At 42.1% G+C, this 27,401-nt stretch overlaps 1 protein-coding gene across 2 annotated transcripts in view; it reads left to right on the forward strand.

Annotated features, from left to right (window-relative positions):
• CDC42BPA (CDC42 binding protein kinase alpha) overlaps positions 1–27,401 on the forward strand; it is a 1,012,118-nt gene that overhangs the window by 733,412 nt on the left and 251,305 nt on the right. For both annotated transcript variants that reach the window (XM_086927989.1, XM_086927990.1), the window contains exons 18-19: positions 12,604–12,709; positions 17,416–17,564. In XM_086927989.1, coding sequence (XP_086784115.1) covers positions 12,604–12,709; positions 17,416–17,564 — 255 coding nt within the window. The remainder of the gene's footprint in view (positions 1–12,603; positions 12,710–17,415; positions 17,565–27,401) is intronic.

A 27,401-nucleotide genomic window follows, 5' to 3' on the forward strand; every position in this document is an offset into this window, starting at 1 on the left:
CACGGTGGCCTTGATCCTATCCCGGCTGGATTATTGTAATGGCCTTTTGGCAGGAATAAAAAAGTCTTCCCTTAAGAAACTGCAGAGTGTCCAACACGCAGCGGCCAGGCTTGTACTTAAACTTCCAAGAAGGTCCTCGGCCTCTGCAGCCCTCAACACTCTCCATTGGCTGCCCCTCCACAAAAGAATTATTTTCAAGCTTCTTGTCACGGTCTTCAAAGCCACCAGGAACACTGGCCCTTCTTATATGAGCAAGCGCTTTTCGCGCTATACTCCATCGCGCTGCTTGAGGTCATCAGGAGCCAATTTGGTTTCTGTCCCTCGAATAAAGCTAAAAACGAGAGGGGGTAAAACCTTCTCATTCTTGGCGGCTAGGGCATGGAACGGTCTCCCCCTCAACCTTAGACACGCTTCCACTGAAAGCCTTTTCAGGAAACTCTTGAAGACCTGGATTTTCTCTCAGCCGAATTCATCGGTCCTCGCAGCCATGAGATCTACGCCTCGCCATGCGGGTTTCTCTGTTTTGCTCAGCGCCAAGATGCTCCTTCCGGAGCGATAGTTGCGCTATACAAATTTCAATAAATATCAAATATCAAATATCAGAGCCCCTGTGGGTTCCGGTTGTGCATTCTCCGTAGCTAGGGGGTGGGGGGTCATGGGGCAAATCTGTTAGCGGAAGGGGCGCCCTATATTGGTCCATCTTCGTCTGTTGCGCCCCCATCTGCAGTCTGTCTTTCCCCATGGCTCCTCTCACCGAGACGCAAGATCAAATGCAGGCTGCTCCTCTGTGCAACCGGAGTCCCCACCTCTCACAGCCAGGTGTGTGCGGGGGACCAGTCCCCAAAAAATATGGCACTCAGGAGGTATGTAGGAGTTGGCTTGGCCTCCTCCTGATGAGGGGATGACATGTAGACACTATTCGAGCTGCAAATGTGCCCCAACATGAAGATTAGAGGTTGCACGCCCTAATCCAGGCTCTGTACTCTGCCAGCAATCACGACCCCCTGCTCAATAACCCATAGTGCCCAATGAGTGTGTTTTAAAGGACACAGGCGTAGCTGGGCAGGGCAGGATGTCACAGAAAGTATGTAGAGGGAAGCAGGGTGGTCTTCTCACTCCTCTAGCCGTTCACTCATCCACACACTCTGGGAGGAACAATATCACTCAATGATGTATGGCCTGAATTTGCTGGCAGCAGTGCCCTCCAGCTGCAGCCCCACCCAGGGCAATTACGGGCTCACTGGCGTGTCGTGCGAAAGGTGCAAGCTGCGCCAGGCAGCTACCATGCTGTCCGGCCACTCTGTGTCTCCTTCACAGCAATCCTTGTCCTGGTGCAATCTCAGAAGTCCCAATGGCTCACGGTGTGGACGCCCGGCATGGACCCTTTCTGCGCATCCGCAGTCCGAGACATGCCCTGTCTCACTGGTTAAGGGCCTGTCCCGCTAGCCACTTCCTCATCAGGCCAGGCCCTCCATTACAGTTGTGTCCGTGTATTAGGGGCTGTCGCTTTCCCCTCCTAGTGGGCAGCTCCATAGGGTGTTGCGCTCTGTCTCCTTTGGAGGGGCTGGTCCCCCGCCACAGCACCTTGGCAGTACCGCCAACCTTTCTGCTGCCTCCGGATCACGCAAGTTCGGGAAACTGCGGCCCCCGCAGGCCAGACTTTCAGCTACTGCGACAAGCAGGCCCGGACGCCGGTCTGCGGCCCAAAAGCCTCTAGTGCTTACCACAGCGAGGGGTGGGGGTTTAGCTAACGAGATGGAACAGGCAAGAGAGAAGCAGGGTAAGTGGAGGAGTTTGTGCGGGCCGGTACATAGCTCCTTAGAGTGCGGCCACCATCTTGTTTGGTACAAGCATCAGTATTTGTTTTTCTTTAAAAAATACATAATTGATTGTCGTTGCTGTATGTCCACCCCTGCAGTTCTTCTAAAAGTTACCTTCATGCCCACACAGCTTACACAGTCCTTCCACACAGGACAATCTTTATTGTTGGCCAAAAGCTCTATTTCACCCCCACCCTTCCCCCCCATCATCTACCATGGCACATGTGAGTCTGTAGCTCACTTTCCTTGTAACTTGATGTACAGCTTCATCCTTAATGTTATCCTCTATTCGCTTTAGTAATCTAAGGTTGGTTATATCTTTTTGCCAAAGCTCATCCTTTGCTTGTTGACATTCACCCCAGTATGTATCCGTGTGTTATCCTTTCATCAAGGTTTACCCCAAATCGACAAGTTGAAGCCATTTTCCTCTGTTCTGAAATATACTCGTCCATTCTCTCTATCCATTTGCATTCTTTTACCAATATCGTGCTCACTTTTGGCAAATAATGCAGGACAACTCACTATTTGGTTGATCTCATATTCGTTGAGGCCATTAGCCTCCTGTGGCCAGAGTTCTGGAAGGTGGTCAACTACCTCTTGTTCCTCAGACCCAAACGGTGGAACAAAAGGAAGATTTTGCTTTCTTCACAGGTGTGTGTACTAAAATATCTACTTGTCTATGGAACAGGTTGCTTCATAAATCTACTTGTCCTGTAAAAAAAATCAACTTGTCCCTTTGGTGCCATGTAGTGCGGAGACAAATTATGGCAGCAATCTCATTATATAAGAGCTCTAATTATATCTCTGTGATTATGCCTGGGCTGATACTATACTAGGGTTTGAATGCTAGCTACTCCCTTACTTTGCCACCTTTCCCCAGATCTACAGACTGGGCCTGGAGTTTCAGTAAGCAATAGTGCTAGGGTTGAAATACCCTTTTGAGTCCTACTCAACTACTAACTTGCATGCTTTAGGGGTTTTCACCAGCTCTTTTTTTTATATTTTCCCATATTAAGAAAGGTAGAAAATGTATCCTTACTGTAGCAGAATCTTTGGAAAAAAAGTGGTTGGAGTGGAAGTGAACCTGTAAACGCTCAACAGATTTTCTATGAGAAAATCTACACATGCATATTTGCCCGTGCTAAAACGCTCTTCACAAATATTTTCTATATGAATACGGTTTTCTAGCCTAGTTCTGTAAATTAATGAAAGCTGTAAATCTGCACTAATGCCAAGACATATACCATGGGTGCACTTTTGTGACTTTCTTCAAGAATTGGTTCCCTAATTAAGTCTGGTGTTAACCAAGTCCATTTTTATGTTTTTTAACATTCTATCTTTTGGCTGGCTTCACTGTGACTGACAGCATTCTGCTCTTTCACAAAAAGCATATCGGCATGCAAAGTAGTTTTGTTCAGTGCCAGGAACTACTGTGGCAATGTGTGCTTTTTGAGACCAAAAACTATTTTTGCCTTTTGACAATGTTTGCTATAATGGTGAGGGCCTAGCAGCTCCCAGAAGATTAACGTTTTACAAAAAAAGTGTCAAAACAAGACACACATTGACAAAACCAAAAGGCTGACCACCAATATCAGACATATTGGCTTTGCCAGTGCTTGTTTGTCATGTTTCCTATAATCTTATTGAAACCAGTTACACCGATTTTCTATTATGAATATTTTTTGTAAATACTAGCATGCATCAACATATTTTACTAAATGAGGTTTCAAATAATGGTACCTAAAATTTCACAGTAATTTAGAAAAACATTTTTGTACCCCAAGTTGCATTTGTTTGTGAACATTTTATTTTGAAAGCCAAGAATCATCACTCTTGCTTTCGAGCTTCTGCAAATATTGGCATCTAATCAGAGAGCATTCTGTAGCATTATACGAAGCCTTGCATTGTTAAGCTTTGCAATCGTGTACACATTTTTATGCTGGAACCACTGTTAGTAGTGTAGTCCGAGCTTTCAACATTTCCTTAGAGCACTCACTCTAATAATAAAAACTTTGTGTTAATGAAGCATGAATGCAAGTTCGAACATCATTAACTTATGGACAGAAATATTACCTTAACTGCTGACAATGCCCTTACCTGATTCATAATAAGGTACTGAGGAATATATCACAAGCAAGAAACCCTCGTGTCTAAGAAACAAGAGGAACTGGCACAAGGAACAACCTTCAGCTGTGTGTACCTATTTACAAATTGAGCTGTGTGTACCTATTTATCCAAGTTTTTGAATACAGGTGTCTCCTTGCGACCAACTCTGAGCTGACGAGGGAAGCCTTTCATGCAGCTGCTATGAAGCTGAGGGCATCATTTTTTGTAATTAAATCAACTGTACCTAGAAAGTAAATTACAAGCTGCCAGATAAACAGGCTACTGTAAAGACTTTGATGTCATCTGAGTCCATGCTGTGATTTGTCGCTTGTTTACCGTATCTGTAGTTGTGGGTAGTAAATATTTGTGACTATTATAATTGCACTATTGCATGTAAGGGTGTAAACATGTTCAAAGAGCTGAGGTTACTTGTGAAGGAGCGATGATGTAACGCAACAGTGTAAATCTAGGTCCTATGTTTTAAGTATTAAAAATCTACTTTCATGAAACTACAGATTCTTTCCAGCATATTCAAGGTCTTCTATACTTGTTAGCATTTCAGCTACGTCAGTTCATTAAATGGGCAGGTGCTGTCCGGTACTGAGTACCTGCACTTCTTTAATTTGAAGGGGAGAGTACCTACATTTCTCAGCATTGCAGCAATACATTTAATGGTTGAGTACCAACACTTATCGGGAGCAAACAGGTACTCCAAAATGAGTGTGCCTGCACTTTTATGTTTCCATTTAAAGTACGTAGCTACCTAGAATGATGACCTCGTCTATCCAGTGCTTAGTATGCAAATAAATAAATAGAAAAAGTGCAGGGTCCTAAAGTTTTCATAGGAACCCTCTCGAATGTTGACGTTGTCAGATACAAGGCTGCCCGGTCATGTTTCCTCTTTATATCTCTCTCCCACCATCCTACACTTCCTTTCTCTTTATCTCTCTGCTTTCTTCTTTTGCTGCCTCTTTACTATAATTCTAGTCTTCTTTCTTGCTCTATTTTCTGTCTTTCCCTTTCTCGCTTTGGGATAAAGTCTGATTATCAAAAATGCGACGCTGTACACGTGCTGTGTGGTGGTGCAGCGCGTTTGTTGTACCCAAATTCCCAAACCATGCAGTTGTTATTTATAAACCCCCTCTCTTACAAGCCCACTATCACTGATCCAAAGCTGTGCGTGAGAAGCATGCCTTCTAACCCACCTAGGCCGACTGTAGTACAAGGAACCCTCGAGCTGTGCTCCGCATCCGAAGAAGAAATGCATTTGTAAGAATGACAGACACACTGACATTCTGTGGCACTCCAGCGGTGAGCGCTGTCTGGGTTAGAAGGGAATCTGAGGAATGTACAGTCTTATATAGTAGCTCGATTTTTTTATAGCGATGCTCAAACATGACTGTCATTCCTTGAGGCTATACAGCTGCGCCTTTATGGGATATTGAATACAGGACACACTTGATAGAGCACAGATGTGGCCTCTGTTGCCATCTGCTGGCTAAAGCATGCACTGTAGTAAAGCTATCCTTAATAATATGAACCGATCTTCCTAATATTTTTTTTCTTTAAAAGTAGGCTTTGGTCCCCATAATATTTTTTTCCTTGATACTTAGACGTACGGTTCCTCTTTTAGATGATTCTCTGGTACCTTCTGCCTTTACCTTTGCACACGCTGGGACACCCTGTTGAGTAGCTGAGCGCGATACAAATTTATTTAACATAACATAACATATGACATCATAGCACCGCACAATGGAACAGCACTAAATAAATAATATCCCAACATCCTATATCCTGCAATGTGAGAGGGGCCTCGGCGGCGGAAAAACCAAGAGCTCTACTCTCGGCCCCGAGACACCCCTATACGACAGCAAGTGGCGGATGGAGATTTAAAAATCTCTATACCGTGATCTTTAAACACCGCAACCAAACTTAAGGGGGCCCTCAAGCGCCTACAATCTGACAGGCAACAGGTGCAAACAAAACGAAACTTTGAAAGTGATATCGCCATACTCATTCCTCTGTGTCAATTGTACAACAATCGAAACGCACAAGGACGGTGCGTCACACTGAGTCTCTTGAGAATATTAAAAGAAGTGTTAAAACTGGCTAACTCAGGGCATGGATTAGTCACATTACAACCAGCACAACCAGCCCTTACAATATCAATTGAGCGGAAAAAAATCGAATCTAACAAGCACACTATAGGGAGAGAAGAAATAGGGAAAATGCAGGAAAAGGGTACAGAAAAGGTGGAGAGTATCCAATGTGTTCAGATGGAATCACGTGATCAAACTGGAGTGCCTGATCTATTCGATTCACTTATGCCCCGATCAAACACCCTGGATGTCATGAGCGCCCAATGTATTGAAGACTCTGAACCTGACGAGAAGATACATGAGGCACAAGAACCGGATAATGTTCAATTTTTAAAGCCATTACAGCCATTGCAGCAAAGATGAGAGACTAGAGGAACTAAAGCAAGGGAAGTAAAAAATAAAGATCAAGGACAAGTTAAAGGAAAAGATAGAGAAAAGGACAATGAAAAGGAGAAGGACAGAGGAAACAAAAAGGGTCCAGAAAAAGAGAAAAATAAAGATAAAGACAAGGTCAAAGGTGTCATCCAGAGCTGCAGTGAGCAACAGGGAGATCACGAAAAATCTAAAAAGGAAAAGAAGAGTGATAAGTATGCAGTTAAAATTAATGACATAGAAACAGAGAAAAGGAAAGATAAAGCCATGGAGAGTTACAAGGAGAAGGAGAGAGAGAAAGACATTGTAGACACGGAAGAGCTGTAACTAATGGCAAAAAAAGCAAAACGGCTACAAACTATCAAGGATTTGAAAGCAAATGCAAAAGCAACTTTGCCGGGGCAATCAACTACTTCACATCCTAGCATATTAAACATCTTTAGCCCACTGCCCAAAGCTGGGGTAAATAAAGGGCCAAGCCAAGAGCTAGTGGTCCAGGATCTAACGATAAAGAACGGGACAACCCAAAAATCTGCTCAGGGGATGAACCCTCATGCAACATCGAATACCCCAACGGACAAATTGCCTTCACCAGAAACGGATTCACATTCAGACGAATCTGAAGCAGATATATACGAAACTGGCATATCAACTTCTAGTGAGGCTAGCGATGTAAATAAAGAACAAGACCAAGAAGTATCAACCCAGGAAATATCAGGTTGTTCAGACACAAGAAACATAAGCAATCTTGGGCAAGGGAACACACCAAGGAAAAAACTAGAGAAAAGAAGAATAAGGAATAAAAGATTAAATAAAAGTACCTATGAAGAAACAACCGATCAAGGAAGTAACCGAGAATCCATCAATCCCCGAAAAAACTCAAAATCCAAAAATAAATTAAAGGGGGAAAAGATACTGGCTCAAGAAAGCGAGGAGGATCCAACTGGGGACATCTCTCAATTCGATAAAGAAATAGGAGAAGCAGCTGAGCCGTCACTGAAAGATATATTAAGCTCAATAAAAAAATTCCATAAAGATTTTAAAATGGAAACCTAAAAGCATCATTCAGCCATCCAACAACTGCAAGGCGCTGTAAATAAAGTGGGAAGTACATGTATAGAGATCTCCGAAAGAATGGTGTCAGTCGAATCACAAACCGACCATCTTGAGAACGAGGTTACTTACCTTCAGAGGAAGGAAAAAAACAAGAAGGAATCATACAGGATCTATTGATAAAGGTCGAGGAACAAGAGAATAGATCAAGAAAAAACAATCTGCGCTTCCTGGGGCTCGCAGAAGGCGTCGAGGAAAACGACCCCAGGGGGTATGTAATTAGACTTCTGAAATCAGCCCTCCCTGAACTTCAAACCTGGGATTTAGAGAGAGAAGTTCAACGTGCCCATCGGTTCCCCCTCACTCAGTCTAAGAAACCACAGATTCAACCTAAATTTCCAAGGGCAATACTGGTGTTTTTTGGAAACTTTCTACTTCGTGATACTATCTACGACTTAGCGCGTCCCACAAGCAAGAGAGAATACAACGGCTCCACATTTTTTGTGAGACCAGATTTTGCCCACGCCACCGTTGAAAGGAGGTGGAGGCTGAGACAGCAATTTTCTCCTTTTGAGCAAATTGGCGCTAAAGTGTTTTTACAGAACCCTGCTCGACTGAAAGTAATTTTTAGGGGAGCAACTCTCAGTTTCATCAGCGAAATACAGGCGGAAATTTACCTTAAAGAGATCTCAGAGACTGCAAAAGACAATACCAGAAAATTTTAACTAAATTACCTAATGTTAACACTAGGAAGAAATTAGAAGATTCCTGGGGCAGGTGGGCCCTGATTGAGTGTCTGATCGGAGAAGTCTGGATTACTTTGGGGTCCGTCTATGGGTCAACGGAGGATGACCCTGAAGTATTCGAGTTCCTAGATATAGAACTGGCTACCTGGGCACCAAGAATGATCCTAGCAGGAGATTTCAACATTGACGGGGCGTCAGGTTTGGGACTGAATAATAGGGGCCCATACCAAGGAAGGAAAAAGAGGGTGTGCAGAGCAATCCGAAGTATGGCCAGTAACAATGCCTTTATGGATGTCTGGGAAGAGCTTAAAGTGGGCGAGGACGGCTTTACTTACTACTCGGTCCCCCATAGGAAGTGCGTCCGTCTGGATTACTTCTTCACCTCCGGATTACCTTCAAACACCCTCACGATAGCGAGGCTACCCCATATTCTGTCTGATCATAACCCCCTATTATTGACAATAACGGGTAGTGGGCTTAAAAGACAGGTTAAATCATGGACATTTGAAAGGGAACTCCTGACGGATATAGACTATATTACACACATGCACGCTTGGATAAAGGGCTTCTGGGATATCAACAGAGGGAGTACTAATCCAGGAAATGATTGGGATACCTTTAAAGCAGGGGTGCGAGGTGAAACACTGAGTTTCAGCCTAGCCAAACAGAAAAAGGAGAAAGCCAAGGTAGATCAAGTAAACAGCGATCTGTTGAAAGCAGAGCAGAGACTGGAACAGGCTATTACTGAGGGGTGGGAGCTGGAACAATATTTAATGGAGACCATGATGGCTAAAGCGGAAGCAGAAGAGAGTATAGCAATAAAATCAGCTAAGATTTACAATGCTAAGAGAGAGCAATGCTATGAATACAGCGAAAGGGTAGGGCGAACACTTGCAACACGCACTAGACAGAGGATGGCAAAAGGTGAAATTAAAGAGATAAGAGACAGCGGGGCAAATATGGTTTCAGATAGGGAAGGCATCCTCGAGGTCTTGAGGGAGTTCTATAGCAAGCTTTATGAGGAGGAGCAGGACAGGGATCCTGCCGATATTTAGAGGTACCTGCAAGACCTACCAACTAAAACCCTACAGGAGATAGATAGGGACTCTCTCGAGACCTGCTTAGAGGCAGAAGAGATTAAGGAGGCTATGCTCAGCCTACCCTCCGGTAAGGCTGCTGGGCCGGATTTGATACCCGGGGAATTTTACAAAGTGTTTTCTGCATCAGTTATCTCAGAGCTAGTCAGGACACTTAGGGAGGCACAGGCGGGGCATTCTATACCAGCCAGCTGGGCAGGGGCAGATGGTGTTGTAATCCTTAAAAAAGGGAAACCCCCCACAGAGCCCGGATCATACCGCCCGATTACACTGATTAATGCTGACCTAAAAATCTTCTCTAAAACATTAGCGAACAGACTTGCTAGGGTAATAGAGCAACTAGTAAGTATTAATCAGCATGGCTTTATTCCACACAGAGGAACTACACTCCATGTTAGAAAAATGATCACGCTATTTGATGTAAAAGGGGCGGAGGAGAAACCATGGCAGCTAGCCTTCGATCGTGTGGCGTGGGAATTCCTGTTGGCAGTGTTAAGGAAAGGGAGAATCGGAGAAGGATTCATAAAATCAATACAATCATTGTATGTAGGACCAACGGCGCGTGTAAGGGTGAATGCAAGCTGCACTACCCCATTTAGAATTACACAGGGCACACAACAGGGGTGCCCGTGCTCACCCCTGCTCTTTGCACTTTACATAGACCCATTAATTAAGAAATTGGAGCTAAATGATGGAATTAGGCCGTTAGGCACTAAGATGGGGCTGATTAAGGTACTAGCATACGCAGATGATATTGCGATTATCACACCCTCACCATCAGAGGCCATCAGTAAAGTAGAACAGGAGGCGGAGCAATTTGGGCGGGTCGCGGGGTACGCACTAAATAAAACTAAGACACAAATCATAAAGAACATATATGCAACATGCACGGATTCACGGGTGGTGGCTGAGGGGGTTTATCTAGGAATAACAATTACGGCTGACCTGGGCAATCTAGTGGATTTAAACACTTCTCCTATCATCGTGAAAGCGAAGAAGGATTTGGATAGGGTACATAATCTGCACATGTCTATAGTTGGCAGGGTAAATTATATTAAAATGAATCTCCTCCCGAAATTTCTATATATATTTAGAACTATACCTCTATTTTTTAGCCCACTCTTGTTTGGTAGAATAGAGCTCATAATAAACCGGTTTATTTGGTCACAGGGCAAAACAAGAAGGGCACTAAAATATATGGCATTACAAAGAGAGAGGGGGGGGGGGGGCACTACCCGATCTGAGACTCTATTACTGGGCAGCAGTGTTGCAGCAAATAACGGGCCTTATTGGCGGGGCCGAGATGGAAGTAGAATTCTACACCGGCTCGTTAGAGATCTTCAGTTTGATTTTAGGCGAGGAGGCACAGAATGTGTTCCTGAGATATACTGAACCGAGTTACTTCAAGAGAACCAGATTCAAGACCCTGGAGGCAGCCTATAAGGTGTGGAAGGCGTTTAAAAAGAGCTTTGGATTGGGAAGATACAATGCATACACTAGGTTAGGGAATGACCCCACATTACCCCCAGAGATCTTTGCTGATACTGTTTTCAAGGAATGGGGACGGTTAGGAGTGAAAAGAATGGGCGATTTAATGGGCCCGCTAGGAGTGCGCCAATTCTCAGAGATACAGAGAAAATTTGGGGTCAGTACAAGGACGTTTTTTAAGTATTTGCAGACAAGAAGCTTATTGGCTGGAAAGAGAGAAGGACCTCTAGGATTTGGAAACAATACAATATTACAAATAATAGAAGGGGGACACAGCTGCACGATAAAAAGGTTCTATGCCGAACCTATAGCACACAGGGGAGATGACTTGGGTAAATTTGAAGCAAAATGGATGGATGCGCTAGGGATTCGGGAGGGGATCTTTGAGAAGTCATTGCGGATGGGACAGGAGGTTCTCCGCTCTTCTTCATTGCAAACCCAGCACTATAAGACCTTGTACAAGCTATACTACACCCCAGCCAGAATTGCACAGTGGGGGGGCACACAAGGCATAACATCCCCAAGATGCGACAGTCAGGAGGTAGACATAGCTCACATGTTTGGCGAATGCCCCAACCTAGTTCCTCTAATAAAAGAAATCGAAGGGTTTTTAGATAGATCACTGAATTGTAAGTTAACGATGACACCCGAAGTAATATTAATGGGATTGGACCGGACTGGAGAGCAACCACAGTTGAAGAACTTTCTGTTCGTAGCTATGGCAGTATTTAGTCTATGCATAACTTCAGCATGGCGAGACAAGCTCCCCCCCACTCTGCAGCAATGGTTGGCCAGGCTTTTGTATATATACAACATGGAAAAAGCGCTATACGCCAGAAAAGTGAAGAATGGCAGATCCCTAGGTCTGCAGATCTGGAAACCAATAACAGATTGGAAGAATAGGGTGGCAGGAAACATAGAACCTCCATAGGGTCTCAGGGCGGGTGTATAATGCAATCAGGAATATTATTCTAGCTGTATGCATGGGGTTATGTTTGGATGTTCGCCCTTCAAGGGGTTTCTACCAGTTGTTTCTAATAATGCTCTAGCTTCCCCAGTATAATTTGCCAGTCTGAATTATTGTAAATTGTAACTTGAGATATAGTAATATCATGAAAAAAAACGAAACTTGATTGTATTCTTTTGTTATTTTTCATGTCCTGTGCAGGGGGGGCGGGGGGGGGGAGTTAGGGGAATAAACGTTGTAAAAATTTTTTTTTTTTTTAATAAAAACATTTAAAAAAAAAAAAGGAAAAGCACTATAGACATATGACATAGCGTGAGAATATCAACCTATACAAAACGGCATCATGCTTTACCGTATCAAAATCAACATATAAACTTGATATAGAAAGTTAAATGAAAATACAAAGCCTGCTAAGGTTGTTACTGGGTTTCCATTTTTGTGTTTTAGGCCTGTGATCTTCTAGTACAACCATTGTACCCACCCCATTCAAAACACCATAAAAGCACATTTGTTTCCAGGAGATGTTAGTCAGATCAAACATCAGAAACATATTAATACAACTAAAAAAACAATGTTGGAAGGAGACCTGCAGTTCATACAGACACATACATGCATACCTGAGCTGTGCAACACGTCACGGGCCCTGTATCCTTGCCTGCCTTTTACGCCACGTTAAGTCTTTGTACTGAGGCTCTGCAGTGTAAGACCTGAGTCAACACGCTGCTAACCAAGGCTGTCTGCTGTACAATTTACTCCTTTGCATGTGAGAAAGCCCATGCTTGATAGGAAATGTTTTAAATGTATTGCAAGATTTGCAACCATGTATGCCTTATGCTTATTTGTGTTTTTTTGTAGGGTGAGTGATGAAAAGGATGCCCGGGGGTATCTTCAGGCATTAGCCTCCAAGATGACCGAAGAGCTGGAGACCCTGAGAAATTCTAGCCTGGGTGCAAGAGCAACGGTGAGGAGCTGCAAACAAGCCGCGCCACAGTGACACGATTCTTTGAATTGCCACCAATTTAATCAGGATGGTCTCCCTTGATCGACAACCACCACGTTATAGGGTGTCCTATGGATGTAGCTGTTTTATTCTGTGGAAAGGCTGTGAATTCCATAGTTTACATTTTTGAAGCATTCTTCTGCCTTTGTCTAGCTAGTTGGCCCTTACTGTACATTACTTTTTTCCAAAGCTTCATTATTTGTACTGTTGTCTAGAAAAATATGTCTTTAAAAAAAAAAGTTAATATTTTATTTTAGGCAACGGCCATAGGAGGAGTCTGTGTTCCTCGGGCCTTAAGCCCACAATGCCTCACCATGTGTCCACCATTTTCAGATTTCCTTTTCTGCCATTAAATGTGGATATATGCACAAGGGAAAGGTCTTGGAAGGCTGTTTTGGCTTCAATTTGAAAAGATTTCACATTGATATCTTTTACAGTGTCAAAATCACGTGCAGGAACTATGTTTTTGTTGGCTAAATTTCAACCATAGAGGCCTAAGGATTGACCTAGAATGTTTGTGGTCAGATGAATTGTTTGCCTACTGATTATTCTTAGGATCTCATTGCTTTGACCATAAACACTCCACTACAACACGTTGCATGCGCTGCAGACATTGGTGCCCAGGAAAAGGCAAGGATATACTTGCAACTTGGGTTTTGCACTCAACCAAGCATGTGCTTTTTTCTCACAAAAGATGCTGAAAAACGATTAGAAAAAATTGGTCTCATCACGTCTTGGTATTGAAATCCGATCCACTAGTTATTCAGTTAAATAAGCAAACCAGACACATAGCTCAGTGACAGCAGGATACATGCAGAACAGGAAACATTTGGCTCTCTCTGTAAGATACTTGTGATCAAGGCCTACATGGAAGCCCTGAAGAGGGTGATCCATCCAAGAACTCATTCTATGCCAGCTTGAAATGTAAATAAAGTTCTAATAAGAATAGTTGGTTCTCCTTTTGAACTACTAAGGTCTTCTGGCATGCAATTCTTGTGTTGTTTGATAGCCTTTTAGGCTGCTGTCACAACCTTTAGGGGAATTAGTGAGCTACAGGCATTACCTGTGGAGGAACTGTTTATACAGACACACACAGATACGGTGGTATGGAGAGCACACCCAGAATTTCTACCAAAAGCTGCTTCCCCTTACATGTCAACCAGACAATTGAGTTGCCTGTTATCTTTCAACCCCAGAGAATATGACGTAAAGGGCTTTACACATGTTTGATGTCAAGAGGGCACTTATGTAGTACATTGGTGGGTCTGAACTACTTTTTGTTGCCTTTTACAAGCCTCTCTTAGGAAACATTTCCAAGGGCAGTATTGCTAGATGGATTATTAGATATATTCAAACATGGTATTCTAAAGTTAAGCGCATGCTACGTGTTTTTCAGAGAGCACCTTCCACTCGACAATAGGCAGCTACTATGGCTTTCTTAGGTATTCTTACGGAACACACCACAAGCAGACATTTGCAGGGCTGCTACATGGTTGACATCACACACATTCATCAAACAGTACTGTGCAGATATTTACGCTCTTCAAGAAACCTTAGTTGGCCAAACTGTTTATAAAACCTTTGTCGCAAACAACTGCCTCCCCATAGCCACTGTTTAGGGGGGGCACTGCTTTACAGTCTATGCAGAGTATGTGTATCTACAGCCACAGATGCAATAAACAAATAATTTTACTTACACAGTAACCATCTGTTTGTAGCCGGTAGTGCTGTATATTCATATGCACCCTCCCCACTCCTTAGAAATGGATAATAATCTTGAATGTTTTTCTTACCTTTTCATAATGAATAGTACATTTCTGTCATTTATCACACCAATCCACTAACATAACTCACTCGTTGAGGCAAAATAACAACCTGATGTGGAGTCTTTGTCCTGGTGCATTGTAGGCTAATAGAGGAATTACAAGATAACCTGTGACCAAACTTCTTTGATGAAAAACAACTTCCAAACACCAGCCCCCAACACTAGATGGCAGGGTTATGCAGAGAATATGAATCTACCGCATCACATCCTCCATCCTCGCAGATGACACAAACCCCTGTACAAGAAACAACTTTACTGTCTGTATGATCAAAATCGCTAATTGGGTGAAAGCCAACTATCTCAAACTCAACACCAACAAGACAGAAGTAGTGATCTTCCGTGAAAACACCTCACCATGAGACTCCAACTTGTGGCCGGTCGAACTCCGAGCCACACCTAGAACCATGCCGGGAACCTCAGAATAATCAACAACAACAAACTGGACATGAATGCAGAAGTCCACTCCGTCACTGCATCCTGCTTCCACACCTTGAAGATGCTGAAGATCTTCAAATGACTTCCAAGCAACACTAGAAAAACTGTCACTCGTGCCCTTGTCACCGCCAAGTTGGACTACAGCAGCACCCTCTACGCCAGGATCACCAAGCAACTCACTAGAGGACTAAAAATCATCTAGATCTTCAAATGGCTCCCAAGCAACACCGGAACAGCTGTCTACAGAAGAAGACTAAAAACAAACGAAGAATAAGATTTCAAACCACCCAGAACATTTTCAAATGGCTGCCAAGCCACACTAGAAAAACTATCACTCACACCCTTGTCTCCAGCAAGTAGGACTACGGGAACATCCTCTATGCTGGGATCACCCAGCAACTCACTAGAAAACTACTAACCATTCATAACTCGGTATCCAGATTCATACTCAACCTTCCACACATACATCACATCACACCAAACCTCAGGGAGCTTCACTAGTTCCTGATACACAAATGGGCTAATTTCAAACTCTTCAAACACACATTCAAGGCAGCTACACAACTTAGGCCTGCCTGTATGAACAGTTGCATCCCCTTCCATAACAAACACCCAGTCACCTCCTCTCTGCAGACTCCTAATCACACACATCCCACACATACATATAAACCAGATCAGGAGGTCAGGTGTTCCCTTATATCGTCCCTAAAGCGTGGAATGCCCCCCCCCCCCCACTCCATATCAGAGCCTCATTGTTTCTTCTGGAACTCCACAAGAAGCTGAAGACCTGGCTTTTCAAGTAACCAGCCTACCATAGGCAGGGTGAGGACACACACCTTCTCAGTGCCAGAATACTCTTACAGGCGATAGTGACATAACATAACAATCACATCATGGAAGTTAGTGAATTTGAAGCACTAACAGTGCAGCAACCATACTTAACAGATTAATTCTCATCAGGTTATCATGCTAGCAAATCCAAAATGTATGTTTGAGGTGGTCTCTGTTTTCCATAAATTTAGACCATTCAACGTTTTTCCTTTTTTCAAAAGCTCACTATCTCAATCAGAACGAGCTTTACATACAATATATTGTAGGGAGCAGTAACATATTGCAGAAACAAGGCAGCTTTAATCAGACTCTGAGTAGATGCACTGGAGAAGCAATCCAGTTGTGCTGGAGTCAAATAGGGAAAAGGATGTTACAGAAGATAGAAGGTAACTCTACGAGACAAAAGATGTCCCAATAGCTTTTCTAAGTCATGTTTCTCAAGCAAACATTTGTGCAACAGAAATTTGATCTTCATTGCACACATTCAACAGACACAACTGCAAGTATGTATGTCGGAGGATACAAAAAGGATGAAACCAAAACTGTTTAAAATTGAACAGTGTGAAAACTGGGTTTCTCATTTTTGGATGTGCTCCAATTATCTGGATTTCAGCCTGATGGCCTTCTGAGCTAGCTGGGACCTTCTTTCTCTCCTGTTACGTCAGCCCACAATGTGGGTGTAACATTTGATGCTTCTCTGGTATTTTCTAGCCATGTAACTGAGGTGACAGCTTCTTAAATTCATCATCTATTTATTCTTCAGGAAGGCATTCCTCTTCTGCTTTCTGACAGTCACACAGATGTCACCAAGGTGATCATTAAGATAAGGATTTATTATTGTAACTCCCTTTACCAGGGTCTTCCATTTTACCTCAAAGATAGCATAGATCGCTGCTACCCACTAATACTATTCAGTGTTTCCTATTAATGGAGTTGACTCTGATTACCAGTGGTCAAACAGCCAGTTTTTAAAGAACTTTGACTTTCACACAAAGCTACCTTTGTTACTGCCCCTTTTTCGCACGTTCTCATACCTAGAACTTTCCAGTCTGCTTATTTAAGAGATCCAGGATTGGAGGAAGATCTATTTCAGTGTTAGCGGCAAAATACTGGAATTCTCTTGCAGTGGGACTTTGTGCTATCACCGATCACCTTGGTTTCAGAAAAAAATGAAAAGCTTGTCTGTTTTCTAATATCTAACTTGCCTTTGCTCTGCAAAAGCACCAATTTTCACTTTCTGGGAATCGGTGCACTTTACAAATGTTTTAATTCATTTATTCACCATAAGCACATTGAGTTCTATGGTCAATGTGCAAAATAAAAAGGTTTAAAAACTTGTTCTGACAGACACAACCATTAGATTGCGGAAAAATACACAGCATTTGAATCTAGAGTAGCCTAAAGCTGCAAATCTATTGTTATGGGTAAGTAACTTGTTTCTTATACTTTTATGGAGTAACTGCACCATTGGCCCCTCACATTCAGAGCTTTTTGGTAGGAGTCACTATTAAGTTTACATGTAGGTATGTACATTTTATGGATTTTGACCGGGGAGTTATGTATTTATGTTCCATAGGACATGCCTTGGAAGATGCGGCGGTTTGCAAAACTAGATATGTCTGCCCGGCTAGAGCTGCAGTCTGCGCTTGATGCAGAAATCCGAGCCAAGCAATCCATCCAAGAAGAACTGAATAAGGTGAAGGCAGCCAACGTCTCGACTGAATGGTAAGTTTGAATTATATGATTGCTATGGCCAAATATTATCAAGGAGGTGATTCAAAACGACTTTGGTTCGAGAATGCTTTGAAATACTTTGAAATTCCCTGTTGATGTTGTGTACCTTGTTATTGGTTCTGTTATACTTAAAAGATATTGGCTTGAAACTGCGAATCTAGCACTACTATGTGTTCTGCAGTTTGCTGTAGCAGTTGCCAGTATTTCTAGTTGTGCAGTTATTTCTAATCACTCCCATGTGTTCTGGTCACTACCAGTAACTCCAGTGACTTCCGCCTTTTGTAGTGCCTGCCAGCATTTGTACTTTCCACCACCTTTTCAAGTCACTGCCAAAGGTTCTCATCACTTATGGTTTTCCTTGTCACTGACAGTGGCTCTAGTCTCTGCTAGCATTGCTCGTCACTACCTGTAACTCTCAGCCATGGCACTAGGAATCTACATTACCGAAAGCCACTTTTGATTTTCAGGTGTAGAACCAGAACCCACAATATTGCATATAAAATGCAGTGGCTAGTGTATTTCAGCATGGGTTTCGGAATCTACCATTCTGACCTCAACAGTCCCTATTTTAATGTTATAATATTCTTAAATAGGATAGGATAGGATAGGATTTCGATTTATAGAGTGCTCGAATGCTGAGGCGTCTTGGCGCTGATGTAAGAAAGAAGAGAACTAACAGTCCCGGTTCTGATCAATTATGCCTCAGGGAACAGCCATGTTTGTATTTGCTTTCTGAACACTGTCCTATTTGGTTGGGAGTCTGAGTGTAATAGGTAGTTGGTTCCACAAACTGACTGCACAGTGCGATAGCCTCTTTCCCTCCCCATCTAGCTCTGCGGACTTTAGTGGCACAGATGAGGCCAGAAATAGCAGATCTAAGACTTCTAGTAGGACTATACCAATGAAAGATTTTTCGAAGATCGGCAGCACATCCGCCATATAATCTCTTATGTACCAGACATAAAGCCTTAAATATGCTCTGATGTTTCCATTTGTTAAGAGTAAAAATATCAAAAGTAAAACATAAAGTTGACCACCTCCAAGCTGGAACTGGGCTACAACCTGAAAAAGTTTTTTTTACATTTTTAACCATCAACTGCGAGTAATCATTTTCTTTTTCCTTCGGTGTGTAGTAGACACCTGCCATGGACAGACCATTATCTGATTCTGGTTCCAGCGGTAGTATGTTTGAGATTTCAGTCAAGCAGGCCCTCAATTTTTACCCAAGTCTGCACTAGGCCTATGGCTTAATGCTTCTTTTAGTCTCTTTCTTGAGCAGTAACTATCTGGAATAGCTTCATCATCAGAGGGAGAAATGCTGTTGCCGCGTTAAATCACAGTCTGGAGCAGCAATTGATGAGTACCTTTCATCTCATACTTCTCAGTTAAAGGTAGAGCCAAATTGCCTTCACGGATAATAAGTGGTCTGGCATAGGTCCTATGGTACCCAGACCAATCTGTTCTTTAGGCAGCAGATGGAGAAGTTTGTCATCTAGTGAGAGCTGCTAAACACAGATTCTGTGCCCTACAAGTGGGGCAGTTGCTGAATTAACTAAGTTGCTTCTTAGATGATAGACACTTTGTTGAACTCACTGGCTACCAGAAATTAAAGTGATAGCCTTGCAAGCCTTAGCAGAATTGGTTGCTGACAATTTTGTCAGCAGAGCAGTGTGGTCCGTAAAGAAATAGAGATAGCAAGGTAGTTTATAAAACGAACTTACAATTCCTGTACTGGCTTCGGTTTAACATCCTTGTTTTCTTGTTTCCTCCCTGGAGGATATGAAATCTTTTCTCCAGCATAGTAAACATTCAGGCTCTCTGAGGGATACCTGCCTGGCAGAGTGACAATGGCTGTTGTCAATTGCATCTGTTCTAGGCTATGAGATATTATTGGAGTTTTCATTACTACTGGAGATAATCATGAGTCTTTGAAAGTAGCCAAAAGAAGGACCCATTTCTGGAAGCCATCTGTGGGTCTGAAAGATTTAGCAAGTTTTCATCGTATATCTTTAATGCATTTTATCACCAGGATAATGGAGCAATTGGTAAAGTTTCAGTTATAAGATTTTGTGGTGGCTGTAGTCCTGTTGTTCAACAAGTTGAGGGTTATTGTGGACAGTGGCAGTGTTGAGGGAACTGATTCTATTAGATCTGTCTGCAAGTTTGATTCCGTTGATTTAAGTGTCCAACTCTCTAGCCTGCCAGAGTTTGGCTCTGGAGGAACAGTGTTAATATGGAACTCTTCCTACCTTTCAGGAAGATATTTTCAAGTTTAATTGACAATTTCATCTTAGAAAATAGGTGTCTACCTTGGAGTATCCCTCAGGGCTCAGTGCTATCCCCCCCTGTTATTAAGGTTGTATTGCAGCCACTGGCCCCCTTAGGAAATGCAAGGTTTTTCCTGACCTGCCGCATGTACACTGATGAGAAACAGCTGCTATGGGATGGAGGGGTTGGGGGACCTTCCAAAGCAAGTTAATGGATGGAAAAAGTACAAATTCCACTTGATAAAACCTTGTAAGACTGAGACCCTTCTTCCTAATCCCCAAATCAGTTGGACTCTATTCTTTGGCCTAACTTTTCGGCCCTTGTCCTCCTGTGCATCAGTTGTAAAGAGCTTAAGGGTGCCAATTGATGCCTCAATCTCTCTTGTTAGGCACATAGATGCTATCTTGAAGTTCTGCCTTTTTCTGTGTAGGCTGTTTCTTTCCGTTCTTATCCTTCAACAATAAGGTTATCCGAGCCAATTCTTTCACTGGATTACTGGAATGTAATTTTTAGATTTTGTCTACAATACGCATGCAGTAGCCGATAAAGCTATGGTGAATAAAAAAGAAAGCTTAAAACAGGCTTAGAGCCCCCCCCATACAAACTGTTACTTATCCTTTATTGGCTCCCACGTGTCTCTCTCATTTCCTTGCTTATCATCAGTTAAGGCCTCCTTTGGCTACTACTTCCTCTTCTTCATCTCGGTCATCTGGCCCTCCATGGAGCTTGGACAAAGTACAGTTTTACTGTCTCTGCGCCAGTGTCCTTCCACTGACCGCTGCTGGTAGATGTACTTTTTATATGTTAAATCTAGCACTCCTTAACAATGCATGTGTTTTTGCAGTCCCTCTCTACCCTCTCTCCCATCATCATAGTTTTCCCTGTCCGTCCCACCCCCCTTGCTTTGTTGTTGCTGTGCATTTTTTGCATTTGTTTTATAAATGTAGCACAAACTGAACCCAGAGGTATTGGAGCGCTGCATCGTTTTTACATTTTTTAGAAAATATTTTTATTGGGTTTTTGAGGTGATCAACAAACATAAATAACAAATCAGGCAAAACAATACTTCGGGCTGTGTCTTCCTGGCCAAGGACCAAATGAGGATATACAATACAATCTGTGTAGCCCAAAGTAATCCCACTAAGGACCCCATATCTTACAATATTTGTGTGAACCCTAGCCTCCACCCAGAATGCCGGGTCCTCTCGACCTCCAAACAGCCAGTCATTCAGAACCACTACTTGTGAGGCCCAGTATTAGAGGCTGATCGTTGCCAGGTCGCTATTGAAAGGGAGCTGTACACACTTACGGAACGCTGTTTCGGAGACCCCACTGTGGTCTGTACCGAATGGAACCAAGCTCTGGGGATGGCATGGCGAAAGTTCCTTAAATAATTGAGAGAGACCCCTTAGCACACCAGGGGAATAGGGTTCTTGCAAACAATGGAAAAGGAAAGGATCCCTTGGTGGACAACACTTAAAATTCAATCATATGCTATCTTGCATGCACCATATTAAGCCCATGTATTAGCAGCGGTCTCTAATACTTGTAATAGACAAACAAAGACATTTTTGTAAAAAATCACGAATTTATTTTTTGGTAAAAAAAAACACGTGATAAATGTTACATTTCATAAAAACATATACATATAAGGGTGGACGATACCACCCTAGTTGGGTGTGAGCACTTATCCAATGACTGCTGTAGACTATTCAAATGTTGCTTCTTAGGTCAAGCAATTCAATACTTTCTCATAATTTTTGAAGAATTATATTTATTTCTTATTCACATTCTTCTGTTTTAACTTTAAACATATTCCATTATCTCATGATCATTTCACATGTTCCACATATTCCCAATGCATTTTGGGTCATGTGGGACCCTTCGTCAGAGGTCTGTGAGTGGAAAGACAAAGAAAACTTAGGCTAGCCTTACAAGATACATACTTCAGTATTTACTTCAAAAAACAATAATTGACCCACGGTCTACTCTTAATACAGACTTTTTAAACTTTCAATCTCAGTTGGTTTGTACCATATTCTACAGGAGATCGCTGTGTATCCTAGATTTATTGAATGCAGTAACGTGTGTTTTTGGATATTCTTCAAATCGTAACTCCGTAGTCTAATCTGTTAGCTGACTTTGTTGCGAGGAGATTATAAACTAATAAGGTTTCGTATAACCTATGTGTTAAACATATCACGTTCTCTCATATTCAGTACAAACAATCTTGTACCGAAAGATTACTCGAATGCTAGTGTTTGCTCTTCAACTATCAATAAAGCTTTCCGCTAGCTTATGCAGAGTACGTGTAAAACACTTACGGTTGTGGAAGTGAAGTGTTAGAAAATCAGGCGGTGTCGCTGTAGCCAATTTGGGTCGCTAAACCGTTATTGTACGTATACACTATTTGTACTATGGCTTGCCATTAGTTGCCGCTAGGTCATGTGGTCACGTGATCGCGGCTTTTGAGATGTACCGATTTTCACATATATCATGCATTTAAAGCTTAGCCATTCTAAAAAACGACCTTATATTATGACGAATATCGAGTGGTGTTGATAACATAAAATAACGTGATGGCATATATACTCGGATTATGTAAAAAACGAGTGCTGGAAACCTATGGAAAGATGAATGTAAATGAATGGAATAAAATATTAAACCATTAGCTGACTATAATGACTGAACAAATTAATTGTGGTGCTGACATTTAACTATGACAAATGAAGTTCTCCTAGTTCAGAAGCCTGGTAACCTTTGTCAGCCATATTGGGTGAGGCTAACTCTCCTTATTAAGGGTATGTCCTCTGTAGTGATTCTCAATGACTATGTGTGATTTCTGTGTGATCACATCTAGTTACTGCTATATTGCAGGATAAATAAATACATTCCTAGATACATTTACATGACATATTGTGCAGTATATTTACAAAAAACATGATAATTCCGTTCTGTCATTTAACCCATGTGGGTAAAGACTCCCCAATTTTCGTGTCCAGTAATATTCAGCTCTTAGTCTCTTTTTATGTAGATCAATGTCCTTTTGTGGTTGAATAACTTCCAGTATGGTAAATCTGAGTTGAGTGATATTATGTCCTGCTTCGATCCAATGTGAGGTCACTGTCGATTTCATGTTCTTTTGGCGAATATTGCTTTTATGTTCTGTGATTCTTATTTTTATTTTCCTTTCTGTTTGCCCTACATACAGTTTTCCACATGGGCATTTAATCCCATAGATGACATTTTTTGTGTCACATGTGCCAGAGTGTAGTAAAGGGATCTTTTTGTCTGTCATAGGGTGAGTGAACATTGAACCTGGTATAACATTATTACAATGTGTACAATTTTCGCATCTTTGCATTCCTTTATGTGTCTCGTTTTGGTTCTTCTCTTTTTGTTGCTTAAGTAATTCCTCTATATTCTTAAGTCTGTTGTATGCAAAAGTAATTTGTGCTGAAAATACATTTATAAAATCTGGTTTCTGAGTGATCAGTGGCCAATGTTTTTTCATTATTTTTGTGATTTGTTGAGTCTGGGATGAATATTTCAAAACACATACTGTGAGTTTTGGATCTGTTTGATCTGGATTTTTCAGTAATGATTCTCTTTTCATGTTCATTACTTTAGTTTTAGATTCTTCGAGAATTGATTTGGGGTATCCATGTTTTAAGTATTTTTGAATTTGGTTATTGATGATGGTAGGAACGTCTTCTGAACGAGAGGTTATTCTTTTCTGTCTGATGAATTGAGAGAGCGGTAGATGGTTCTTAAGGGAGTGATGGTGAAAGCTTTCATAGTGTAAACAGTTATTACGATCCGTGCTCTTTGTGTACACATTGGTCCTTATTTCCTTATTTTCTATGGTAATCCATACATCAAGAAATGCCAGTTCATGATTGTCAATTTGGTGGGTGAATTTAATTTGTTCATGCCTTGTGTTAAGTATCTTTATATTGTCTTCCAATTTTCTTTTGTTTCCCTTCCACATTCTAAAAATATCATCAATATATCTTTTAAATAAAACAGTTCCTTCTTGCCATTCTGGATTGTTAATGATATGGTCTGATTCGAATTTTGCCATAAAGGTATTTGCGTAGGATGGGGCCCCCGCAAATCCCATAGATGTTCCACTACATTGTTCGTAAAATTCATCCTTCCGCTGTAGATAGCTATGGAATAGGGTAAAATGTAACAGTTCCAGTAGAAATATTTTTTCTGCACCTTTATTGTCATTCTCAAGTAAACACCATTCCATTGCATCCAGCCCTTCGTTGTGTGGGATGGAGGTGTATAAGGCTGTAACGTCGATTGAACATAACCAGGTTTCTTCGTCATTTGTGATGTCTATGCTTGTTAGCATGTTCAAGAATGATGTGGTGTCCTTTATGTGAGTTATCCATTTTTGAACTATTGGTTGTAGAAACCAGTCGAGGTATTGCCCTAATGGATCGGATAGTGATCCACAAGCTGAAACTATCGGCCTGAAGGGAGGCTTATTGGCATTTTTATGCATTTTTGGTAGCATGTAGAATTGAGGTATTTGTGGGTATTTAATGTTTCCGAAATCCATTTCATCTCAAGTGCTTGATCTAGAATATTTTTCAATGTGGTTGCATATGTATCTGTTGGGTCTTGAACTAGTTTTCGGTATATGTTAGTACCTTGTAAGTGATTCCAGACATTATCTTCATAATACTGTGTGTTCATTATCACACGGGCTCCCCCTTTATCCGCTCTTTGTATGGTTATTTCTTTTTTGTCCTTCTAACTTTTCAATGTACTCCATTCTTTTTTAGAAAGGTTACTTCTAGTTTCTTTTCGATAATTAATTTTCTTGAATTCTGCAATTATGACTCTTTCATAAGCATCTATGGTTTTATGTGATATTGGAGCACAGAATGTTCTCTTTACTCTAAATTCTTTAATATTTTCATCTGGTTTCTCTGTTATTTGAACATTGCTGAAGAAGTTTTTTAATCGCAGAGTCCTTAGAAATTTAAATATGGCTATCTCTGTTTCTTCTGGGTTTGATTTATATGTTGGGACAAATATAAGACCTTTATTTAATAAGGCTTTCTGTGCTTTAGTTAACTGAAAATCCGATATATTTATGACAAGTTAGTCTTCTTCTTGGTTTTTGATCTCATAGCTCGTTCCTCCTCTGTTTCCTTTCCTTTTTCTTTGTCCCCTCCTGGTTTTGATGTATCTCCTCCAGGTTTTGTCGTTGGAGCGTTGTTTGCTGCCGGGCTTGTGGATAAAAAAGCTGTTTTGTTCATTTGATCTGTCTGTCCTCCTTGAGAGCTTATTATTATGGGTCTCCTGTTTTGAGCCATGTCTGAATCCGAAACTATACTTTCTTGAGATGAGTTTGTGTTGGGGTTTGGATGTTGCCATTTTCGTTGATAATAGACCTCTGCCCAGGTGTATACTTCTTCTAATTTATAGTCTATTGTGTCGCGTCTGTATTTTTTTATTTTTCTGTCTTGAATTTCTTTTGCATATTTCTCCAATTTTTGGTTAATGTCTTCCAGTGTGGTGGTTAGGTCTTCATGTGTATTTAGTTCTCTTTTTATTCCTTCGAGTTCTTCTTCCACTACTTTTAATTCTTTGGATAGTTCCTCTACTATCAATAAAATCAAATCCAGACTGCATTTATTTAGTATTTGATACCATTTTTCTAGGAATGTCTTATTATTCCTGCATAGCATCGGTTTTAATGCTATTCTTAGTCCTCTTGGGAGGACCACCACACCAGATCTCTATGCATTTGGGTCACTAGGGGCATCCGATTCAATGGCCATGCCAGATCAGGGACAGGCGAAATGTACATGCTGATGTAGATTAAGCTTAACCGCCTTCGGGGTATGGGTGCCCGCCACTCGTGGTCTTGCAAAGCTGCTATCAACAGAAATAGTTGGGACTTTGATTGGTTTTTAATAAGGCCACGGTTTGGTCATAAAGGTCAAGCATGTGTAGTATTCTAGGGCCTGTTACCTCAAAAAAAAAGCAGAACATCATAATCATTAAATCAATGATATTTATTTAATGCACTTATCACCCAAAGGTCTCATGGCATAAAGTGTGATGCCGTCTTCCTCAACACCTATCCTCCACTGGTACCCGCATGGACCCATGTCGCCTGGGGCTTGATTGCTATGGCAAAGAGGAGGGAAGAAGGGCTTTGCAGTATTTCTTGTTCTATTCTACCAGGAAACCACCCAGTTCCAGAGTATTGCCCGAGTTCATCTCAGAGATGGCTGTAGCAACCTCTTAGTGGGTCAAAGGTTTGTCAAGCTCCTTGGCGGCTGCCTACTCAAGAGAGAGCAATGGTAAATCTGCAATCAAAGGTGAGGAGCACTCACGTGGTCCCCATGGGAGATGAGCGTATAATGCACAGTAATAGTCCACAAATGCGTCTCGATAGCTCAGGTTTCCAGTTACCAACCCCTGCCCAGGGACCCAAATACTAGGCAACACCCTATCTGCCAAACCTCTGGACACGAGCCATTACAGGAGCTCACCCGATTTGTCCCTCCAGCTATAGACCCTGCTGTGTTTGCCACCCAACACTGCCTGGCACAGTCTAGGCAAAATTGCTGCTGCGAGAGCCTATCTAATGCGAGCTGACGCAATTCACTATCCTCCACAGCTGACTGGTCTTTCCCTGTGGTATGCGGGCCTCCGGATCCACAATCTGCCACTGCCTTGGCTGTGAAGGACTGGGTTCTTTGGACCCAGCGGTGCCAGGGCACAACACCTGAAACCTTCGTGGGTAACCTGCTCCGGCGTACAAATCACAGAGACACGGGACACTTCCTTCGGCGTCAAAGAGTCAAGGTTTATTTACTGCAGGGAACACAGAAGTCACAAGAAGTACATCGAGTGTAGTTCGGGGAGACTGCTTCAAATTGTATTTGTGGATCGCTCCTTTTATACAGTTTCTACCCATAGAATAACATGATACACAATAGTTTACAACCTGGTTCCCACAAGTCGCTCTCAGAGGGGTCGCTTAGATCACTTTGAAACACACAAGATCCGGAACATAAGTGCGGAAACATTTGGCGGTTCCCAACTGTAAAAACCCATCTTCCCACCATTAGCAAATTCCAATCAGCAGTAAAGTAGATCGAAACAGGAACGAAGACAGGTGCAGAGGAAGACGGAGACAGTGGGGAGATCGGAAAGGGTGTAAAAGGGGAGTGTCGAGAAGCACGAGATACAGGCATCAAAGGGACGTGCCTAATGAGATGCACGGCTGAGACAATAAGCCCGTGCGGCAAGATGAGCCTCGAGCGGCGCCATCTGCCTTACAGTAGCATCCCCCTCGTCATAAAGACACTTTCAAAGAACATGTGTCTTCCGCAAATATCTTGGAAGTCCCAGGGTCGCGAGGCGGACAGCGTCCGTTCGCTGGCTACTTGAGGGCAAGAGACAAAATGGATGCCGTATCTAAGATGGAACCCGTGGGTACAGATGACAAACCCACATAACAAACGAACGGTTTAAGTTAGCACAGCGAAACTGCGCACACTTGCTAAACTCGTCATTTGCGGT

This window comes from Lissotriton vulgaris, chromosome 6, assembly GCF_964263255.1.
Source record: "Lissotriton vulgaris chromosome 6, aLisVul1.2, whole genome shotgun sequence".
Taxonomy (NCBI): Eukaryota; Metazoa; Chordata; class Amphibia; order Caudata; family Salamandridae; genus Lissotriton; species Lissotriton vulgaris.